Source organism: Stegodyphus dumicola, chromosome 1 (genome assembly GCF_044657685.1).
Source record: "Stegodyphus dumicola isolate Sdum_Otavi_A_Nest chromosome 1, ASM4465768v1".
Taxonomy (NCBI): domain Eukaryota; kingdom Metazoa; phylum Arthropoda; class Arachnida; order Araneae; family Eresidae; genus Stegodyphus; species Stegodyphus dumicola.
Window position 1 is genome coordinate 47,506,230 of NC_140768.1, and position 19,692 is coordinate 47,525,921.

The following is a 19,692-nucleotide window of genomic DNA, read 5'->3' on the forward strand; positions in this document are numbered from 1 at the left end:
TTACTAAACTTTACATATAAACCACATAAATTAAATACAAGATTAGACAAATTCAGTTTCAATAAAACTTATGATGCCAATATATTTTAAAACAATACTTTAATAAATAATTATTTTAATTTTGAAAGTTTCAAGGTCTTTCAACTGTCTATACAGATGCTCATCACAAATGTAATAGGAACGATAAACTTCAGATATGTGTAAAAAATACACTTGTGATTATTTTGTAAGATAACAAGTTAATTAATATAACATGTAAAATTTATAACTTAAAATACTTTTTTGCTTATTGGCAATTATACAGGCAAACGAATTCATTAAAATCACAGAAAATCAATACATGATATACAATATAATAGGTTATATTAAAAGCAATATATAAATAATGAAAATAAATAAATAAATAATACAAATATATAAATAAAAGATTAAAACGAACTTATCACTTACATTCTGAGGACAAGGAACAGGTATTTTATTGAAAGGCTTCACCAAATGAATTTGTCCAACTGTGCTCAGTTTTAAATGCTTAGCTACCTAAAACAGAAAAATTGAGGAAAAAAATTAAAACAATAAAAATCTTTAGATGAGAATGTTTGTGTATAAAAAAAATAATATAAGAATTATATATATGTGAGATATGAAAGAAAACTGATAATTTTAATTTAAGAACAATTCTTTTAATTAATTATTTTAATTTCGCTACATTCCTTTCAAGGAATTTAAAGTGCATCATCTGGAAAATTAATCTGCATTATGTGTCTTCTTATTCACAATGCAATGCGGTAAGCTCTTGTTCAATCACAGTCCAAAATTTTACAAAATTATTTCATATAACTTGAGGTTTCTATTTTTGAGGCATAAAACATAATACATCATTGCACAACCTCTTGAAATTTTTTTGAAGCTTATAAATATTTAATTCAAATGAACTTGACATTAATATTGAATGTATAAATTAATTTCTCTTCAAATGAACGATTTATTAGCTATGAATAAAATTTCTTGATGTGCACAGTAGTAAAATATAATAAAATGTTGCATGAATATACATGTTTTGCAATTTATCAATATCAAATATTCTTTTTGGTGATAAAATATAAATGGCTTAAGAACCTTATCTGTAGTAATATATAATGAAATAAATGAATAGCCATTAATGTAGTGAAAAATCTTACCAGTCGGTCAAAAGTCACATAAAAACGAACAGATGGACTAAGTCGAGCAGCTACATCTTCAAAAGCTTGATAATCTACAAACAAAATATTTACTAAATAATGCTGTGAGAAGGAAAACTCAAATTCACTTTGGAACTACTGAAATCATCTGTTGAAATTAAATGACACAATCAAATAAATTAATAAAAAAAACATTATCTCAATATAAGAAAATACTTTTCTGTTTCACCAGCGCAAATCTTGCCAAGCAGACTTTACTGGCTACAACATGCAGTATACACATAAAAAATGTTAACAAATGTTAGTTCTAAGAATTTTTTATTTCGAAGGCATAAACATTTTAATATTGTTTAAAATTTTCTAAAAAGCCAATAAATAAAGACAATAAATTTGTAAAAAGACATTAATTTAAGAATTTACTATGCTTTCATGGTTCATATCACATGACCCAAATTATCTCATATCGCATAAAATCTAATTATCTACATTAATATCAAGTTAATTCTTAATTTGGAATACAAGTTTAAATGCAAGAATTATTTCAATTCGTATGAATAGCTTACTCAGAAATTATGTAAAACTGCAGTGCTTTACTTCGCTAGTGCATTCTTATTAGAATTCATGAACTTAACCATTGACTTTGCCTTTTCTATATTTTCGCTTTCGGGTGAGCTGTGTGATTGCATCCTAATTAATTACCGCAAATGGCCTTAGGGCATAAAATTGAATTATTTGGTAAAAATTATATGTAATTTTATGCCTGTATTGAAAGAAACAATTAATCTGATAAGAAATGGCTGCAACTAGTTTTGAAAATGAGGCATAAAAGTTTACCAGAGAGGATATTCCGTTTGGCTTCGGTTGTACCACTATTGGCAACTTTATCACCCGCGCTGGCAAAATTAAAAGTACCGAAAATATTTTTTATGGAAATCATCTCAGTTCAAGGATGATATTTTTAACATCACATGTACAATTTTCTAAGGGTGCAGTTTCAAATTTCTTGTGTCTCCTAAAATACAGGCTTAAAAAAAAGTTAAACATTTGAAAAAATGACCTTACTAAAAGAAAGTTTGGTTAGTAATAGATTAAATATGAAAACATCTGAATACTACAGACATTGTTAGTTATTTTTAAGCACTGATTTGCCTTCTTTTAAAAACAAATGTTGAACTTAATTATAGTTTATCAACCATGTACTGTTCATCTTCACAAAATCTGGCTGATCTCGGTACCTATCTATAACAAAAATAATATGTACAATTGTTATAAATATTATCTTATTTCTATTAAATAAATTTCCAGCTCCCTTTGTTACAGTTACTCTACACTTTTCATTATTCACATTCACCACACATTTTCTTCAGAGATTTATAATTTCACTGTACGGGAATTAAAATGTTCTTAATTTTTTTTTCTACAGTATTCCCTGAAAAACACTCAAAACTTCACTACACAAATAATAATTAAAAAAAAAAAAAAAAAATGAAACACAGTGTTGAAGTTAAAAAAAATTATTTGCTGGAGAATCATGGCTGCTGCAGGAAGACAGGTACTTATTATTAAGTTATTAGCATTTTGGTGGGCGACAACCAAATTTTTTATCTGCTGCTGGAGATAGAAGACAAGTGCAAAATACTTTAGTTATTTATAAACTCTTTAAGTATTCAGATGTTTTTCTTAACTTTTCCTCTAAAGGAGATACCTGCATATTCTGTTATCATAGCACACATATTTTAGCAAAGTACGGAAAATATAGAACAAATAAATAAGTCTTTGTCCCCCCCTCCAAAAAAAAAAAAAAAAAAAAAAAAAAAAAAAAAAAGATAAAATTTTGCTTGGTAAATGAAATGTTTATTTTGCATATGTACGTTTTATTTTACTTCCTCTTGATTTTTTACAAGTAGTTACTGAAAAAAAGAAAAGCAATTAGTGATAAATTTATAGTTAAATTGCATTATTTTATATATTGTCATTTTTATATTTGTATATTTGATTAATATCATTTCCTTTAAAATTGCATTTAATAGGGATTAATTAGGCATTGAGGTATACTTTTATATGAAGTCAAGACAAAAATAATAAAAACAGAGCATATATCACAGTATATACAAATGACCAGTCTATGATCAGAAACTTAATACCACAAGTTCAAGTTCATCTATACTTTCAAATTTTAAATTTCAGAAGTTTGGAAGGTCAACCTGGTAAAGCACACTTGGCTGAATGTAATACCATGCATGAAACTGAGAAAAAGTCATAAAACAGAAGTGGAAAAGTGTTTCTCCCCATGAAACAGTATAATTTTATAGACAGGCAATCCATTAATGCATGATGTGATGACACACTAAAACAAAGTTTATGTGACCAAAATAATTACTAGTGTTCTCTGATGTAAAGTCTGTGCAAAAGTAAAATTTAAGAATCATGGCTGCCAAGTGCGCTATCAATTCCTGTGGAACAAAATATCAGTCATAATTCCACTATAAATTATTCTATGCACATTATTAGCTGTTAGTTACAAATAGTCACATAGAAACGAAACTTGTACCAGTCCACCCCCCTAAAAAAAGATATGTGAAAATCTAGATTTTTCTCTTTTCTCTTTAAATGATCCTCATTAAACTGTTGATCACAGACTGGCAAAAATGTTCCTTTAGATGAATGTTCCACCTCATACTGAATTGTAATGATCATAGAGACTGATCAATGTCTCATAATAAAAATTAAAAAATTTAGCTATTTATCTATTATTTTAGTACAGCCTAATATCAAATTACATGAAATGTGGCTATACAAGAAATTCTAAATTAGTATCTAGAAGTAACCTGCTTTTTTAACTACAAATTTTGAAATTATTTTTAGGACAATTCTGAAAAAACTCAAAAATGTAAGATTGTATTCAAGAAGAAATATAAAGCCTTATTATAGCTACACAAAGGTAAATATATTTCATTATTTAAACAGTACTTTTGCAATAATTACTTCATAAGACAGTTAAAAATGTCTTGCATGCATCTGTTTCTTACCAGGAGTTCCTTGCATGAAAAATCCTACAACTTTCAATTCTTCAACTGTATCAAAAGCAATTTTATCAATTTTTCCTGTTATCACATTCATTTGAGTTCCATTCACCTAAAAATTAAAATACTTTTTTTATAAAATTTATGAACAATCTCATATTTTCAATAATGTCTTAAAATATAATAAATAGAAAAACAATGCCTGTAATCCATCAATTCTTCAACAGAATACAAAATATATTTCTTATGGGCATATATTATGAATTACAAATATTAATTAAATTAAAACATTGCCTTTAAAATTAGTCATTCTTGAAATTAAAGCAGAATGAACATACTTATTTTAAATAAGCAAAATAAATTTATGCAAATTCTCCAATTAAAATTTTAGAATTTGATTATGTCTAAATAAAATGAGCAAATTTTCCTAAATTTATTAAAATTCTGAATTATTTTCCATTTTCTTTTAAAATGAAAAACTTAGAATTAAAATGAAACTAATACTGCATTTGAGACGACCCTGATGCATTTAAAATTAGGTACAGAACACTTATGAATAGTTCAAAATGACAGTTAAATAAAATTTACATATTTATTAACAATTCGAAGTGCATCATAAAATCATTAAACTTGGCATTTAGAACACTTTGGAAAAGCATATGGTTCTGGAAACACTAATTTTCAACCGCTCAGAACTTCAAAGCACCTACTATGAAATTAATTAAATTTTCTTCTCGTAAAATTAATGTTGAAACATACCTCTGCATTTACAAACATGAGCTTTGAATTAAATTCTGTTTCCTAAATCATACTTTAATTCTGCACACCGATATAAATTCAGTACAAAGTTCGAAATCCGGACGTCTATTATCTGGAATGATCTAAAATCCAGATCTCAAAGCCACAAAGATTTTTTTTTTTGTTTGTATGCTTTACGCATGCACATTTGATTTTTCCTAAAACATGTAGAGATTTTCACTTAAAGATTCTGATTCTTAATTTCACTTACGCACTAAATAAAATACTTTGTTATGAAAAGACAATCATGTAAGCATAAATTTATGAGATTAATAATTTGGCTCCATAGCTGAGTATCTGCTTGACATAAAATCTCAAACCCAAACATTCACCTATTTTATATCCCTGATACCGACCTGGCGAGTCATTATTTATTATATTTTGCTCTCATCACCGCATGTTTATCAATACATGTCAGCTTCAGTAATAACTCATGCAGCGATGTCTAAACTTTTTTTATATCAGGAATTGAATAACAAGAGTATGGCAACCTTTTATGCTAACATTACGCTAGGCGATGATTATAGATTTTTAAATGCTATAAGAAATGTTGACGAAGAAAAATTCAACAAAAATTTCTTTTCGAATTCTAAAAACAGATTTTTGTAATGAAAGTCATAGGCCAAAAGATTACATTTAGTGCTATTTTAATTAAGAATAATTGATATATTATTCACCATAAACCCAGAAGCGGTGGCAGAATATGTCGGCACAGGACGGCAGAATTTAGGGAAGCACTCAGCGGCAAAAATTAAGGAATGAGATGTTTTTTATGATTTAGGGAAAGCACTGGAATCCAAAAATTAGGCACAGTGAAAATTTAGAACTTAGGAAGGTGCTTTGTAGCAGAATTTAGGACCCGTAGAGACTGCACCAGGTGGTATCAAGCGCCAGCCCTAGATAAAGCCCTAGATATACCCTAGTATATGTGGGAGATTATTTATTCAGGACTCAGATTATTTTTAAGAATGTATAAGATATAAACATAGCTATAGTAATTAACTAAACTAATGTAATTCAGGCTTAATTCAGTATGCAATAGGGGCAAGACAAAATTTAGCGAAACAACTTGGCTTTCATCGATCTTGTGATATACAGCCAATAGAGTATAATGCTATTAAGCTAGGCTAAAATTATCTTTACCAATTCTAAGGTATTTCAGTTAATGTAGCAGACTGTAATGCTCCCTAATCTTCTAATTTGATCCAGCTTATTATTTTTTGCAGACTGTTATTATTACGCCAATTTTATAAAAACTAAGTTTGAACTTTTGATTATGTCGAAAAGAGTTTCCAATTCTGGAGCTGCCAAACGATCTACAATCCATCTCAAAATTATGCGAAGAGTATGGCATTGGAAAGTCAACTGTATATGACATAAGAAAAAACAAAAAGGAACTTTTTGAATTTTTTGTGGAAGCAACTTAAACAACTTACTTTGAAAGAAATGTTTAATAAAGTAAACAAATAAATATTAAGCTTTTTTTTTTTGCAAATTTTGATACCCTTTAGATCATAATTGTTCTTTATTTCATAAATTACGATTTCATATTTTTAATTGTATAATTTCTGCATGCCATCTTACCAGATTTAAATTGATGATATAATATCCGGAAAAATTTCAAATCTGGAATCACCGAAGTCCCGACGGGTCCGGATTTCGGACTTTGTACTGTACTTAACTTATATGAAGTTAAACTTAATGAAAGTTGTTTTGGTACTTTTCCGTTTTGCCGGCACAACCAATAAAGTCACCAATAATGGTACAACTGATGCCAAACAGAATATCCTCACTGGTAACCTTTTACACCTCATTTTCAAAACAAGTCACAGCCATTTCTTATCAGACTGATTGTTTCTTTCAATACTGGCATACAATTACATAGAATTTTTATCAGATAGTACAATTTTATGCCCTAAGGCCATTTGCGGTAATTAAGTCAATTAGAATGCAATCACATTGCTCACCTGAAGGCAAAAATACAAAAAAGGCAAAGTCAAGTCAATTCATCAATTCTAATTGAGAATGCAGTAGTGAAGTAAAGCACTGCGGTTTTAGATAATTTCTGAATAAGCTGTTCGTACGAATTGAAGTAATTCTTGCATTTAAACTTGTGTTCCAAATTAACAGTTAACTTGACAGTAATGTAGATAATTACCAAAAGAATTATATTTTGTAGCGTAGTTTGCGTGAGATGAGATCACTTGGGGTCACGCAATATGAACTGGCGAATCAGGATGTTGAACCATGAGACCATAGTACATTCTTTAATTAATGTCTTTTTGCAAATTTATTGTCTTTATTTATTGGCTTTTTAGAAAATTTTAAACGATATTAAAATGTTTATGCCTTCAAAATAGAAAATTCTTAGAACTAACATTTGCTAAAATTTTTTATGTGTATGTTGTCGCCAATAAAGTCAGCTTGGCAAGATTTGCACTGCTGAAACGGAAAAGTACCGTTGTTTTTATTAACATAAAATGCAAACAACTTGGCATTAACACCATTAAATCCATGTACCCAGTATTTATGAAAAATGCAAATTACAATTAATAAGTTGAATTAGTGCTCTTCTGTCATCATGGGGGGGGAACCAGATTCAGAAATGTATGTATATATGCATGCATCTATGTATGTGTGTACATACGTGTACGTATGTACACACATACATACATATATTTGTGTATGCTGTGTTAACTATGAAGGCAATTATTATCGGCCAGGATGGCTTCAGCACACTCATATGTTACATACATATACTGAATTTGGTCCAGATAACAGAAAAGTACCCGTGAATTAGCCAATCTTACACAGTAGGGATAAGCCTGACTTAATCATGAGCAATTAGAAATCTAACAGAGTAGCAGTTATTGCAGAATCTAGGAAGAGGGAGATGTTCTCACAGAACATACTTAAAACTTTTTTCGGTACTTGCGTATTATCGCAACCAGGTTGGCGCGATTTGTAAGTTTGAGTAAAAAAGTATGAATAGAAACAAAATGTACATTTATTAATTACAGATAATTTTTAATAAAGTTTTTTATATTATTTTGTTTTAAAATATAAAATAGCATTTAAACCCTTCTGGTTTCGAATTTGAATAAGTTCCAGAATTATTTTTTCGGCGGAAATCTTTTGGCTATTGCTTTTAGCACTGATTGAAAACCGTCTTCGCCATTAACAGCTTGAGCTTGGCGCCATATAAATTCGATAAGGTAAACTCTTTGCACCAATAAATGAAGTGCACTGCTGTCACAAATGAAATTCGGCTACCTTCAAACCAATTTCCGGTTCTCAGACCCAAATGTTGATTGCACTCTTCGACGTTACATTTCCAGAAGATTTGCTTTCCAAAATACAGTTTCATTTTATGAGCATTTTTACAAGTACGTTCGTTCGGTATAATTCTATATTCCTGCAACAATTCAACAGCATCTTTTCCCCTCGCAGGCAGATTCCACTTTACGATGTATAACACGTAGGGTTGCCGTAAGCAGGGTCACCAAATTTGGCGATTTATGCGAATTTTGGCCTGGTTGCGTTAATACGTAAGTACCCTTTTTTCCCTACTCTATGAAAGCCTAAAAATATCTCTTATTTTTAGGCCATATCTGGTTCTCAGTGAATGGATTAGCAACACAGGGTTTTATTCCATTGCCAATATGAATCAGCCCATTTCCTTATGTGCTACTACAATCATTTCTTTTTAGACAAATGGTCATTATCTGTTTTGTCACAACAAATTAACAACCTACATCACTAAACAGATATCAAAATTAATATGAAGAGGTCCTTTTTTTACCTCTCCATACAAATCATTTAATTATTCATTTTTCAAAAATATTCACATTTTAAATTTATTAAAAAATAAAGGTTAATAACTTATTTCTTTTTCATGGAACATAACATACTGAAGGTCTGATGCCATCAGTCTTAAAATAAATAGTTATTTAATTAATAAGCAATCATTCTAAGAGAAACGTGCATCATTTTGCATTTTTTTACACCATGAAAATTAGATTATTAAGTCATGAATTATTTCATAACTAAAACGGAATAAAAAATATAACCTTTAATTTTTTTTTTAAATTTATTTTTTTATTTTTATTATCAAGTTATACATATTTATAGAATTGAAATGAGCAGGAAAAAAAGCATCCTCACAAACCTTGAACAAATGGTTGAGAAGAGCTCTAGTAGTTCTTTTGCCATAATAAGGTATGCCTTGTCCTTTCTTGTAAATATATACATCTCCTGGCTGGATTTGAACTAAAATTTCAAAAGTTCTGTATAATTGGCAAATATAACCAAAGTATTTTATATAAAGAAAAAAATCTTTTTAATTAATAGTTAATATATAGCTTAAACATTTTCAAAAGGACATTAAACATATTACTTTAGAATGAAGTTAGAACTGTCTATGAAAAACAGTTAAATTTAAAACATCTTTCATTGATACTCTTATTTCCAGGACTGGATTCAGAAATGTGCGTACGTATAACTTGTGTATGCACGTATGGATGGCTTTGTGCATGTACATATATATGTATATGCATACATGAACACACACATCCATCCATCCATGCACACATAATACATTTCTGAACCCAATCCCAATAACAGAAGAATACCATTTGATCTTTAGATAAATAATAATCACTAAACTTCTTAAAAAACATAACTAGAATTCTGTGCTCTCAAACACAGACAATATGAAATAATAATAATAAGCATACTAATTGAAACAGCTGAAAACAAAACAAAACAAAAAAAAAAAAAAATACTGGAATACTGCACAAATTAAATAATTAATAACGAAAGACTACTAAAAGGTACTGACACTTCCTTTATTTTTCTTTTAAATTTTTGTACATTTAGTTGAAAATTCTTAAAATTAGATAAAACATTTTGGTTTATTCACTCGCTGTTTAAAAGAAAAAATGTGCACTTTCATGTTAAACCAGTCACTGTATAAGGGCTGGAATGGATTATTTTGATTATAAATTTCAACCATGTTAACAATATTTATTCAAAGATCATTTAACAACAGATCCACCACATAAGTTCTTCCAGACCTTTTAAGTTAACGAATTAATAACAAAAGACAAATTTTGCTCTGATTCAAAAACCTAAGGAATTGGTTAACTTACTGTTACTGAATGGAAAGCCTGTGAATATTCTTTGAAACTCTGTAGCATTTACATGCAATGCCATCAAAGTGCAAATAAGAATTACTAATGTCATTAATATGTGTATTAGCTTTAAATTATACCACAATGTAAAAGCTGAAATACTTTGTAAGACTTCTTTGGAGAAATATATGTTACAAAAAGCTGATTTTATGTAAAAAGCTGCGATATAAAATAAAGCACGAGATGTACGTTTATGTCATGATGTAACATTCTAGAACCCTTCTTTCCAAACAGCTAATAATTTAGATCAGAACTTTCAGATTACCTGCCCAATGCTGAAAAGAATTCACCAGGCAGCAACACCCTATGTCACTGAAATAGGCAACCCATGATTTTGCCAAAATATATGTGGCAGCCCATTTATGCAGGTAAGTGTAGCAAGTAAACCGCAGTCATTAGCATTTGTTTTGTTCCATTGATTAATTTGTTCCATCGATGATTGATTGGTGCTTGTTTTTTATTGCACGAAATGCACTTTTATTGTTGTTGGAAGGAATCATAATAGTGACTGTGGAGTTTGCCAGCTGATGAAAAATAAGGCAATGCATTTCTTTAGAAAAACAACATTTCATTCAATAATGCACAAATTCACATTCCATGATAAAATTTTCTGCATACAAAAAAAAAAAAAAAAAAAAAAAAAAAAAAAAAACTGTTCCCCAATATCAAATCCCTGCACTTCTAATTCTTTTTAAGTAAGAACATATTGTTATGTACATCAGAAAATAACAGTGTGTGCAGTGTCACACGTGTAATTTTCTGATTTTTTTTAAGTGAAAACAGACGACTGTACATTGAGAGAATGACAACGTGCGCAGTGGCAAACTGTTCTGCGATACCAAGTTTTCGCAATTCTTTGATGCTTTTTTAAGCTCAAATTGCTATGCACATGGGAAAAAGTTTTTATATTCGTTTACATATAAATTAACTCTTTTAGCACTTTGTTCCAATGCCACAAATGCCTGTTTGAGAGCCGGTACGATACATTCGCTTAGAACCTGTATTTATGGAATTATAGAAAATGAACAGTATTTTCCAGTACCAGCATTTTCAATATAATACAGTACCATCATGAAGAGTGCCATTATGATGCTGCTTAAATCAACTGCAAATTATTCTAATCATTTTACCACAGACTTTCTTTTCAGTCTCCAATTTCAATTCACCATGCTCTATAACCATTCAATACAATATTAGCTATCTGATACATACGAGTTTTAAGCATTATTCTGCCTCTTCTTTGGGAATACCTTCTTAGAATACTGATCACATAGTTAATGAATGAATGATTCTTCCCACAGAATGAAATATTATATTTATAAAAGAACTCTTTTATTGTCATATAAAAGTTCTCCCTGTAATATGAAATTTTTTTAGTAACAAAGTTAGTGTTTTGCATTGAAGGTCTGTCTTTTTCATATCTTTTTTTTCCAAGCTGCTCTAGCTTCTGTGGATATAAACTATCTATTAGATAACAGTTCATCCATAATTTCCATGTCAGAAATAAGTTTGCTTAATGCTTATTTTTCAAATTGATGTTATTATTGCAATTTTAATGGTGTTCTTTCATTCTTTGCGGTTTGGTACCAACTTAATTTTTGCAGTTATTTCACATAAAATTCCCAACATTTAATCTGTTGAGCTTTAACAGTGGTATAATGGTATTATCAAATTACATTCAAATTTTCTTTTTGTCAAACATACTTACATACTCACTATACATGAAACTACTTCAACAGTAATCAGGACAAAATATGAATGCTGAGTCTCAAATTGACTTTTATTCTTTGTAGTTTATTTAGTTATTTATTTGTTTACTTAGCATAGTATTCTAGGATTATATGCCTAAAGGGAACAGTGCATTTACTTATTTATTTATTATTATTATTAGTTGGTTAAAGATCAGTTTTAAGCACAAAACTTTTCAAAAATACAATGATATAAATTAATACAAACTGAAAGGTTTACTTTCCTGATATTACTAGAATTACATGCTATTTAAAGCAATAATTACTTTTCTTACTAATTTATATTTATTAAAATATAGTATTTTCATGTATTAAAATTAATTTAATAAATTTGTAATATTATTAATCAATAAACCATTTTAAATGCTTTTATCAATTCCTATCAAATTTATTATTTGCTACTGGTTTTAACTAGTTTTTATCACTACTGGACAAAAACTATTTTTTGCCGGAGGCAAGTAGTGACAAAAATATACATTTACATCAAAAGTGAGTTAATAGCATGTAATACATATGATGAAAAAACACAGCACTTTACTTCAGAATTGGGGGGAAAAAAGGTAAAAAAATATACAAATAATAGTATTTCAAATTACAGACTCACCAGATGCATCACTTGTTTTTGCTGATAGAAGAACATCGGATGTTGTTTCACAAACTATACTATTCCTTTTTCGAAGTACTTGAGCAGTTACCTAAGTATATCAAAATAGACTTTTAATAATAATTTCTTGCTGCAGAACTATTTTTTATTTACATATTAAATTATATATTGCAAGATTCCATCCTAGGATAAATGTAAATTACACCTTATATGTATTATATTACAAATGCAAACAGACTGTTGAATTCAATTTTTGCTACTAAAATATGAAGTAAATGTTATACATATATATATATATATAAAAAAAAACAGTACTTGAAATTCTTTCTATTAACATAGTAAGGATGTCTTTCAGTGGAAGCATTTTACAGAACCATAATTTGTATTTTAATTATTTAAATATGCGTTTATCTAATTTATATTTGGTACAAGAAGGCAAGTAAATATCCAACATTATTTTATAAGATTGATAACAACAACAACAAAAGGTGCCTCTTTAAACGAAAATATAACACATGAATATTCTAGGCAACTAATTATCCTGATTGGAATTTTTGAGTTTAAAAATAATAGGAAAAAATTAGTTTTCTAATTAACCAAAAAAAAAAAAAATCTAAACTTGTACGGTGAGGTGACAAAAGTCACGGGATACCTTTTAATATCTTGTCGAACATCCTTTTGCCCAGCGAAGCGGAGCAACTCGACGTGGCGTGAACTCAATAAGTCGTTGGAAGTCTCCTGCAGAAATATTGAGCCAAGTTACCTCTATAGACGTCCATAATTACGAAAGTGTTGCCAGTGCATGATTTTGTGCACTAACTGACTTCTCAATTATGTCTTATAAATGTTCGATGGGATTCATGTCGGGCAACTTGGGTGACCAGATCATTCGCTGGAATTGTCTGTAATGTTCTTCAAACCAATTGCGAACAGTTGTAGTTTAGTGACATGGCACATTGTCATCCATAAAAATTCCCTCTTTGTTTGGGTACATAAAGTCCATAAATGGCTGCAAGTTATTTTCAAGTAGCTGAATATAATCATTTCCAGTCACTGATCAGTTAATTTGGTGCCAGAGGACCCAGGATATGTCATTAAAAGCCAGCTGATTCCTTCGTTTTTTGGGTGCATGAAATCAATAAATGGCTGCAAGAGGTCTTCATTTGTCTAGTCAATGATCCGTTCATTTGGACCTGAGGACCCAGGATATGTCATCAAAAGCCAACCGACACCATTATGGAACTTCCACGGTGCCTTGTTGACAACTTGCGTACATGGCTTCGTGCCACACTTGAAGTCTGCCATCAGCTGTTAGCAGCTGAAGGTTTAATCCTAGTAACCGGTGCACACGGGATTTGGCTACTTTTGGCGAATTTATGATAAGTAGTAAACGGGACATACACGATGAGTAGTTAAACGGATCATTTTGGTGTTGGTGATAATTTTCAAAATTGCGCCAAGGCTGCACCGTATACTAGGATTTTATCCAGCTAAAATAATGACTCATCTCACGAAGCCACGATTTTTCAATCGTCTGGGATCCAACCGATATGTCCACGAGAGATGCTACAGGCGAGGTCGTTCGGTCAGTAAAGGCACTCGACTCGATCTTCTGCTGCCATAGCCCATTAAAGTCAAATTTCGTCTCACTGTCGTTTCAGACACGTCCATCATACATCCCCCAACAATTTTTGCTGCTATTTCACGCAGCTTTGACAATTCTACGCACAGGTCGCTGTTTTCGGTCATTAAGTACAGGCGGTCGGGGTTCGCTTACGCGTCAAATTATTACGCTACCAGCGTATCAAGGACTCTAAAAGAGACGAGACTATTATATTCTAAAGTATTCATTTATTTAAAAAAAAAACATCACTCAGGTATGTAACATACAATTAATCTTCAGTTAGCCTAACTAGAGAAACATGTTTACCTAATTCTAAGAATTGCCCTGTTGCCACTCTCATGAAGCCAAACTAACAACAATTATTAGTGGCCAAAAGGTAAAAGTAATAAGTATTGTAAAATTATAAGTATAAAATTAAAGTAAAGTAAATACAAAATACAAACGACATTGTTTTGAAATCCAACATCCTCCCACCCTATTAGAAATATTAAAGAAAAACTTAATGAAAAAACATAAAAGAACTGAATTAAAGTCCAAACATTTATAAAGTTTATAAGTCTAGTCTTTGGATAGGCTTCACTTCTCTTCCACTCCTGGTTTTTATAGATTTAATATCTTTTTGGCTGTTTTCCACTGAATACCCTTCAACCCTAGCTTGTTCAAATCTTTCATTTTTTTAGATCTTCGAACCAATTATATGAAAGTTCTAAAGGAAAAATTCATTGTACGGGACGTAAAAGTTGCCATTTGTGGTTTTCAATCGTACCAATCTAATGACATTGTCTCTTTCAGGTAACAATTCTGTAACAACGGCTAATGGCCACTCAGTACATTTAACATTATCACTTCCAACAAGAACTACGTCTCCAAGTTTGATATTTTGCTCATGCTTCTTCGGATCATGTCTTTGAATCAAAAGTCCTAGGTTTTCAGATCTGAACCTTTTTCGTATATCCGTGATTAGTTGTTGACGATATTTTAATATCTTGTTGAGGGAATGCTGATCAATCTCATCCAAATCAGGAACGCCTGACTTTCGGAAATCTTGCAAAAATGACTTAGGAGATAAAGGAACAAGTTCAGACACCTTTTCTGAAACATAGGTAAGTGGACGAGAGTTAATAACAAATTCAGCATCACACAATACCGTTGTCATTTATTCAAAAGACAGCAGAGATTTCCCCAAAATTCTTCTAAGAATTTATTTCATCAAGCCAACTAATCGCTCTCAAAAACCGCCTTAACAAGAGGAGGTTGAGATTTTGAAAAACCATTTAATTTTCTTAGTGGTGGTGTATTGAGCAACGACATTCCAATCAACGAATTTCAAACAATTTGATGCTCCAACGAAGTTGTTTCCGTTGTCACAATAAACTACAGAAGGACGGCCTCATGCTGGCTATAAACCGACGGAAACTGGAGAAAAGCCTCTGTAGACAGCGAGGAACTGAGTTCAAAATGCACAGCTCTATACACAGCACACGCACACTGGTGTGCAAAAATTAAGGACGAGACGGTTTTTTCAATATAAGTTTGTACAAAAGCTTTCCAAATCAACACATTTAATACCGTAAGATCCCCAATACGTAAGGACATGAGTAATGTAAGCAACACTTACTAAAAGAGAAATCAGAGGGATAAAAAGAAGCTTTATTGAAAAAGTAGCATGGAGCGCAATGCGACTGAAGGCCGAAACATCCCTGTCATGGGTGTCCAGCAAGAAACATCCGGTCTTTAATAGGGGATATGATCTTCCCTGACTGCTAGGCAGGTTTCACAGCGTCTGTCCATGCTGCGAATGAGGGTGTCAATGAGTTGTTGAGGCATTGCTGCCCATTCGTTTTGCAGCGGCAATCGAAGCTCTGGAATCGTTACTGGTGGTAAGGTACGAGCTGCCAAGCGTCTGCCTAGAAAATCCCATACATGCTCGATGGGATTGAGATCCGGAGATCGTGCCGGTCAATCCATACGTTCAATATCCTCACTCTCTAAGAGCTGTTCGGCAGCTACTGTGTGATGACATGGTGCATTGTCTTAAATGAAAAGGAACTGCGGACTCATAGCGCCTCTAAAAAGACGCACATATGGAAGAAGAATCTCGTTACAATAACGGGTCTCGTTGACTGAACCTGCGTTGAAGATGTGAAGGTCTTTACGACTACCAAGCATGATGCCTCCCCAAACGAGAACACCGCCACCTCCATACCTGTCCCTTTCAATGATGTTCGAGGGATGATTGCGGCTTCCCCGCTCTCTCCAGATGAGTATGCGATGAGAATCGCTACTCAGACTGAATCTGCTCTCATCTGTAAAGAGTACTCGTCTCCATTCATTGTCTCTCCAATTCCGCTGTTCCCGGCACCACAGAGAATGCCTTCTCCGATGGGCAGGCGTTAGATGTACACACCGTACAGGGCGTCGTGCAAACAGACCACCACCGTGCAGTCTTCTGGCCACGGTAAAACGCGATATCGGTCGTCCAGTCACCTGTGTCGTGTGTCTAGCGATTTCTCTCGCTGTCTGCCGCCTGTTTCTTCTGGCCTGTAAGGCAATATACCGGTCATCTGCGGGTGTGGTTCCTCGTGGACGACCACTACTAAACTCCCGGATAGCTGTTCCTGTAGTTTGAAATTGTCTCCAAAGTCGTGAAACGATGCTGTGAGCAATTCCGAACTCTGCAGCCACACTTGTCACACTGCAGCCTTCCTCCAACTTCCCAATGATTCGACCTCGGTTAAAAGCATCCAGGTGTCGTCTAACAGATTGATTATTCACCATTTCTCGCTGAGGCAGCAACTCGGTGTGATTTTAACTGCTATACGGCGTGCAATGTCTTTGCCAGAAATAATGATCTTACACCGACAACATGCTTTATACTACTCAGACACTCCCCCATTGCGTCTACCTGCATATCTACGCATGTGCTACCGTACATCAACTTACTTAATCTCCTGATTGGTCTTTTTGTTCGCCTCTTCGTTCAGCTGATATGCTAATTTTTCGACTTCGTCCTTAATTTTTGTACATCAGTGTATATACGCAAATCCAAGCCTATTCCTTCTCCTTTTAAATACACAGGTCCAGCCATATCAATTCCAATAATTTCAAAAATAGATGCATCTCTTACGCGATTTTCTGGAAATGCAGATATCGGTGCTGTTAAATTTCTCTTTGCGTATCTTAAACAAGTAACACATTTGGATAAAAGAGATGTAATGATTATTTTTTTGGATTTAAAATCCAATAATGTTTCCTTAGAATATTTAACTATATTTGAGAACCAGCATGAGAGTTCGGATAAGGTTGGGAGAACAGTCTTTAAAATATATTGAACTCGCATTCTCTACATTGATTATATATTCTTTATGAAAATGAATATTTAGACAAAATAATGCATAAGACAATTAACATTATAGAACATTACAGAACTAATTCTAGAATGGCTACTATGTGGAAGGCTATCAAATACTGCATTTTTAAAGTAAATAATAGAAGCATATTTCTATGGTAGTTATATGAGAACTGAATAATATGAGATTATAGTATAGTTAGTTATAATACGAGAATATCTGAAATAATATTTTCACAAGCATACACATAATGTTTCAATACTTGGGTTTTCAAAGCAGAAAAAGTTATAAAATAATACACATCCAGAAATAAGTGTCAAAAGTAGCTAGTTATCTGATACATATGTAGATCCTATGAGCAGGAATGTGATATATTAATACATGTATAAAATCGGATCGAAAAGTAATTGCCCTGCGTTTTCGCAATAAACGCACATTACTCGACTTTTAATGCTAATTTAGCAACATAACAGAAGAAAATTAGGAATCAGATGCCAAACAAATATAAACACATCTTAACCCCGTTTTTCCCCATGTATTTTCCTTTTCTCCTTAGCACCTACTCCCCACATGATATTTACTTCCGTTGGCATAATAAAATGTCGCCCATATCTTTAAAGGAGCCAAGTTGGCGCAACCAAGGCTGTTCTCTGAATCTTATCCTGAGAGTTCTTTTGGTGTTCTGTTGTAATTAACCTTTTGACAGCCTGATGTTCTCCCGGTAAAATAAAAGGATGTTTAAAGTTTTCTGTATCCTTCCAAAATATAATTTTTGTTATTTTTGTTCGCAGTCTAATAATTCCTTCTTCGTCCTTATATGTTGCCAAAGATTCTAATTTTCTTTTGTTTAAATGATCAGAAAAGTATTCGTTTTGTATTAATAATATGACTTTCTTTTCTGCATTTTTGACTTCTTCGTAGGATAACTCTCCAATAATTCGCGAAGACTTTGCATTTAGACAATTAAAGATAAATCTTTTTATCCAAGCAATCAACCATATCACTTTGTCATAGCTTGAAAAATAATAATAGTACCAACTTGATCCATAATATCTGCATCCATTTTTCTTTTCATAAGTTTTGCAGCTACAAGTATTTGAGTAACTTAGGGAACAGATAGAAGAATGCCCATCAGATTTTGTTTTTCTCTTTTCCTTAGCTATAGAATGTTCATCGAAATTTTGTTCTGTGATGGGCCTGTTAGAAGAAGGTTCTAATAACCAAGTAGGACCCTCCCACCATTTGCTTGATAACAGTTGTCTAGCCGAACATCCTCGAGAAGGCAAATCAGCTGGATTCTGGATCCCAGGAAGATGTTTCCATGCAAGAGGATCCGTTAAACTATTTATCTCATCCACTCTGTTCTTCACAAATACCGTCCATGATTCCTTACGTTGAATCAACCCTAAAACAACCGTTGAGTCAGTCCAATAATGCTGTTCAGCAGGTTTCCATTGAAGCCCTTCCACAACAGATGCACACAAACGAGCTCCCACCATAGCAGCCATCAGCTCCAATCGAGGGATAGTCATGGGTTTTACAGAAGCCACTCGAGCTTTGGCTACTAAGAGATGAACTTAGAAATTCTCCGATGTCTCCACACGAATGTAAACAGCTGCTGCGAAGGCCGAATGACTAACATCACAAAACGTATGCAGAGAAATGTTTTGTCTACTTGGATCAATTGAAAAACACCGTGATATGGTCACTTCCTTCAGCAAATGAAGTTCTGAAAACCAGCTCATAAATTCTTATTTTATATTAGCGTTGACTTCAGAGTCCCAAGGTATGTTTTCTTTCCACATCTTTTGCAATAACAATTTGGGTATCAGCAAAACAAGACATAATAAACCAACTGGATCGAATACCTTATGAGTGTCAGAAAGAATTATTCTTTTGGTCAAAGTTTCGAATTTATAGCTGTCTAACCAGTCCAGATTTATCATCAGCGTATCCTTGTTTCTATCCTATAAAAGTCCTATTACAGAAGTAGATGGTTCAGGACCATTATCATTAGTGTACTGCCAGCCTCTCAAATTGAATTTTCCCTCACTCAGTATGGCTTGAGACGTTTCAATGAACGGTAATATATCACATGTATCATTTAAGCTCGTTACTAAATTATCAACATAGAAACTCGAAGTAAGAATCTTAACATGATTATATCTGGCATCA

At 32.1% G+C, this 19,692-nt stretch overlaps 1 protein-coding gene across 2 annotated transcripts in view; it reads right to left on the reverse strand.

Moving 5' to 3' along the window:
- Positions 1-19,692, reverse strand: part of LOC118204657 (calsequestrin-2-like) — an 86,350-nt gene that overhangs the window by 21,439 nt on the left and 45,219 nt on the right. For both annotated transcript variants that reach the window (XM_085814262.1, XM_085814258.1), the window contains exons 2-6: positions 12,544-12,634; positions 9,168-9,268; positions 4,208-4,313; positions 1,179-1,252; positions 451-537 (exon numbers count right to left, since the gene is read on the reverse strand). In XM_085814262.1, the coding sequence (XP_085670388.1) occupies positions 451-537; positions 1,179-1,252; positions 4,208-4,313; positions 9,168-9,268; positions 12,544-12,634 (459 nt within the window). The remainder of the gene's footprint in view (positions 1-450; positions 538-1,178; positions 1,253-4,207; positions 4,314-9,167; positions 9,269-12,543; positions 12,635-19,692) is intronic.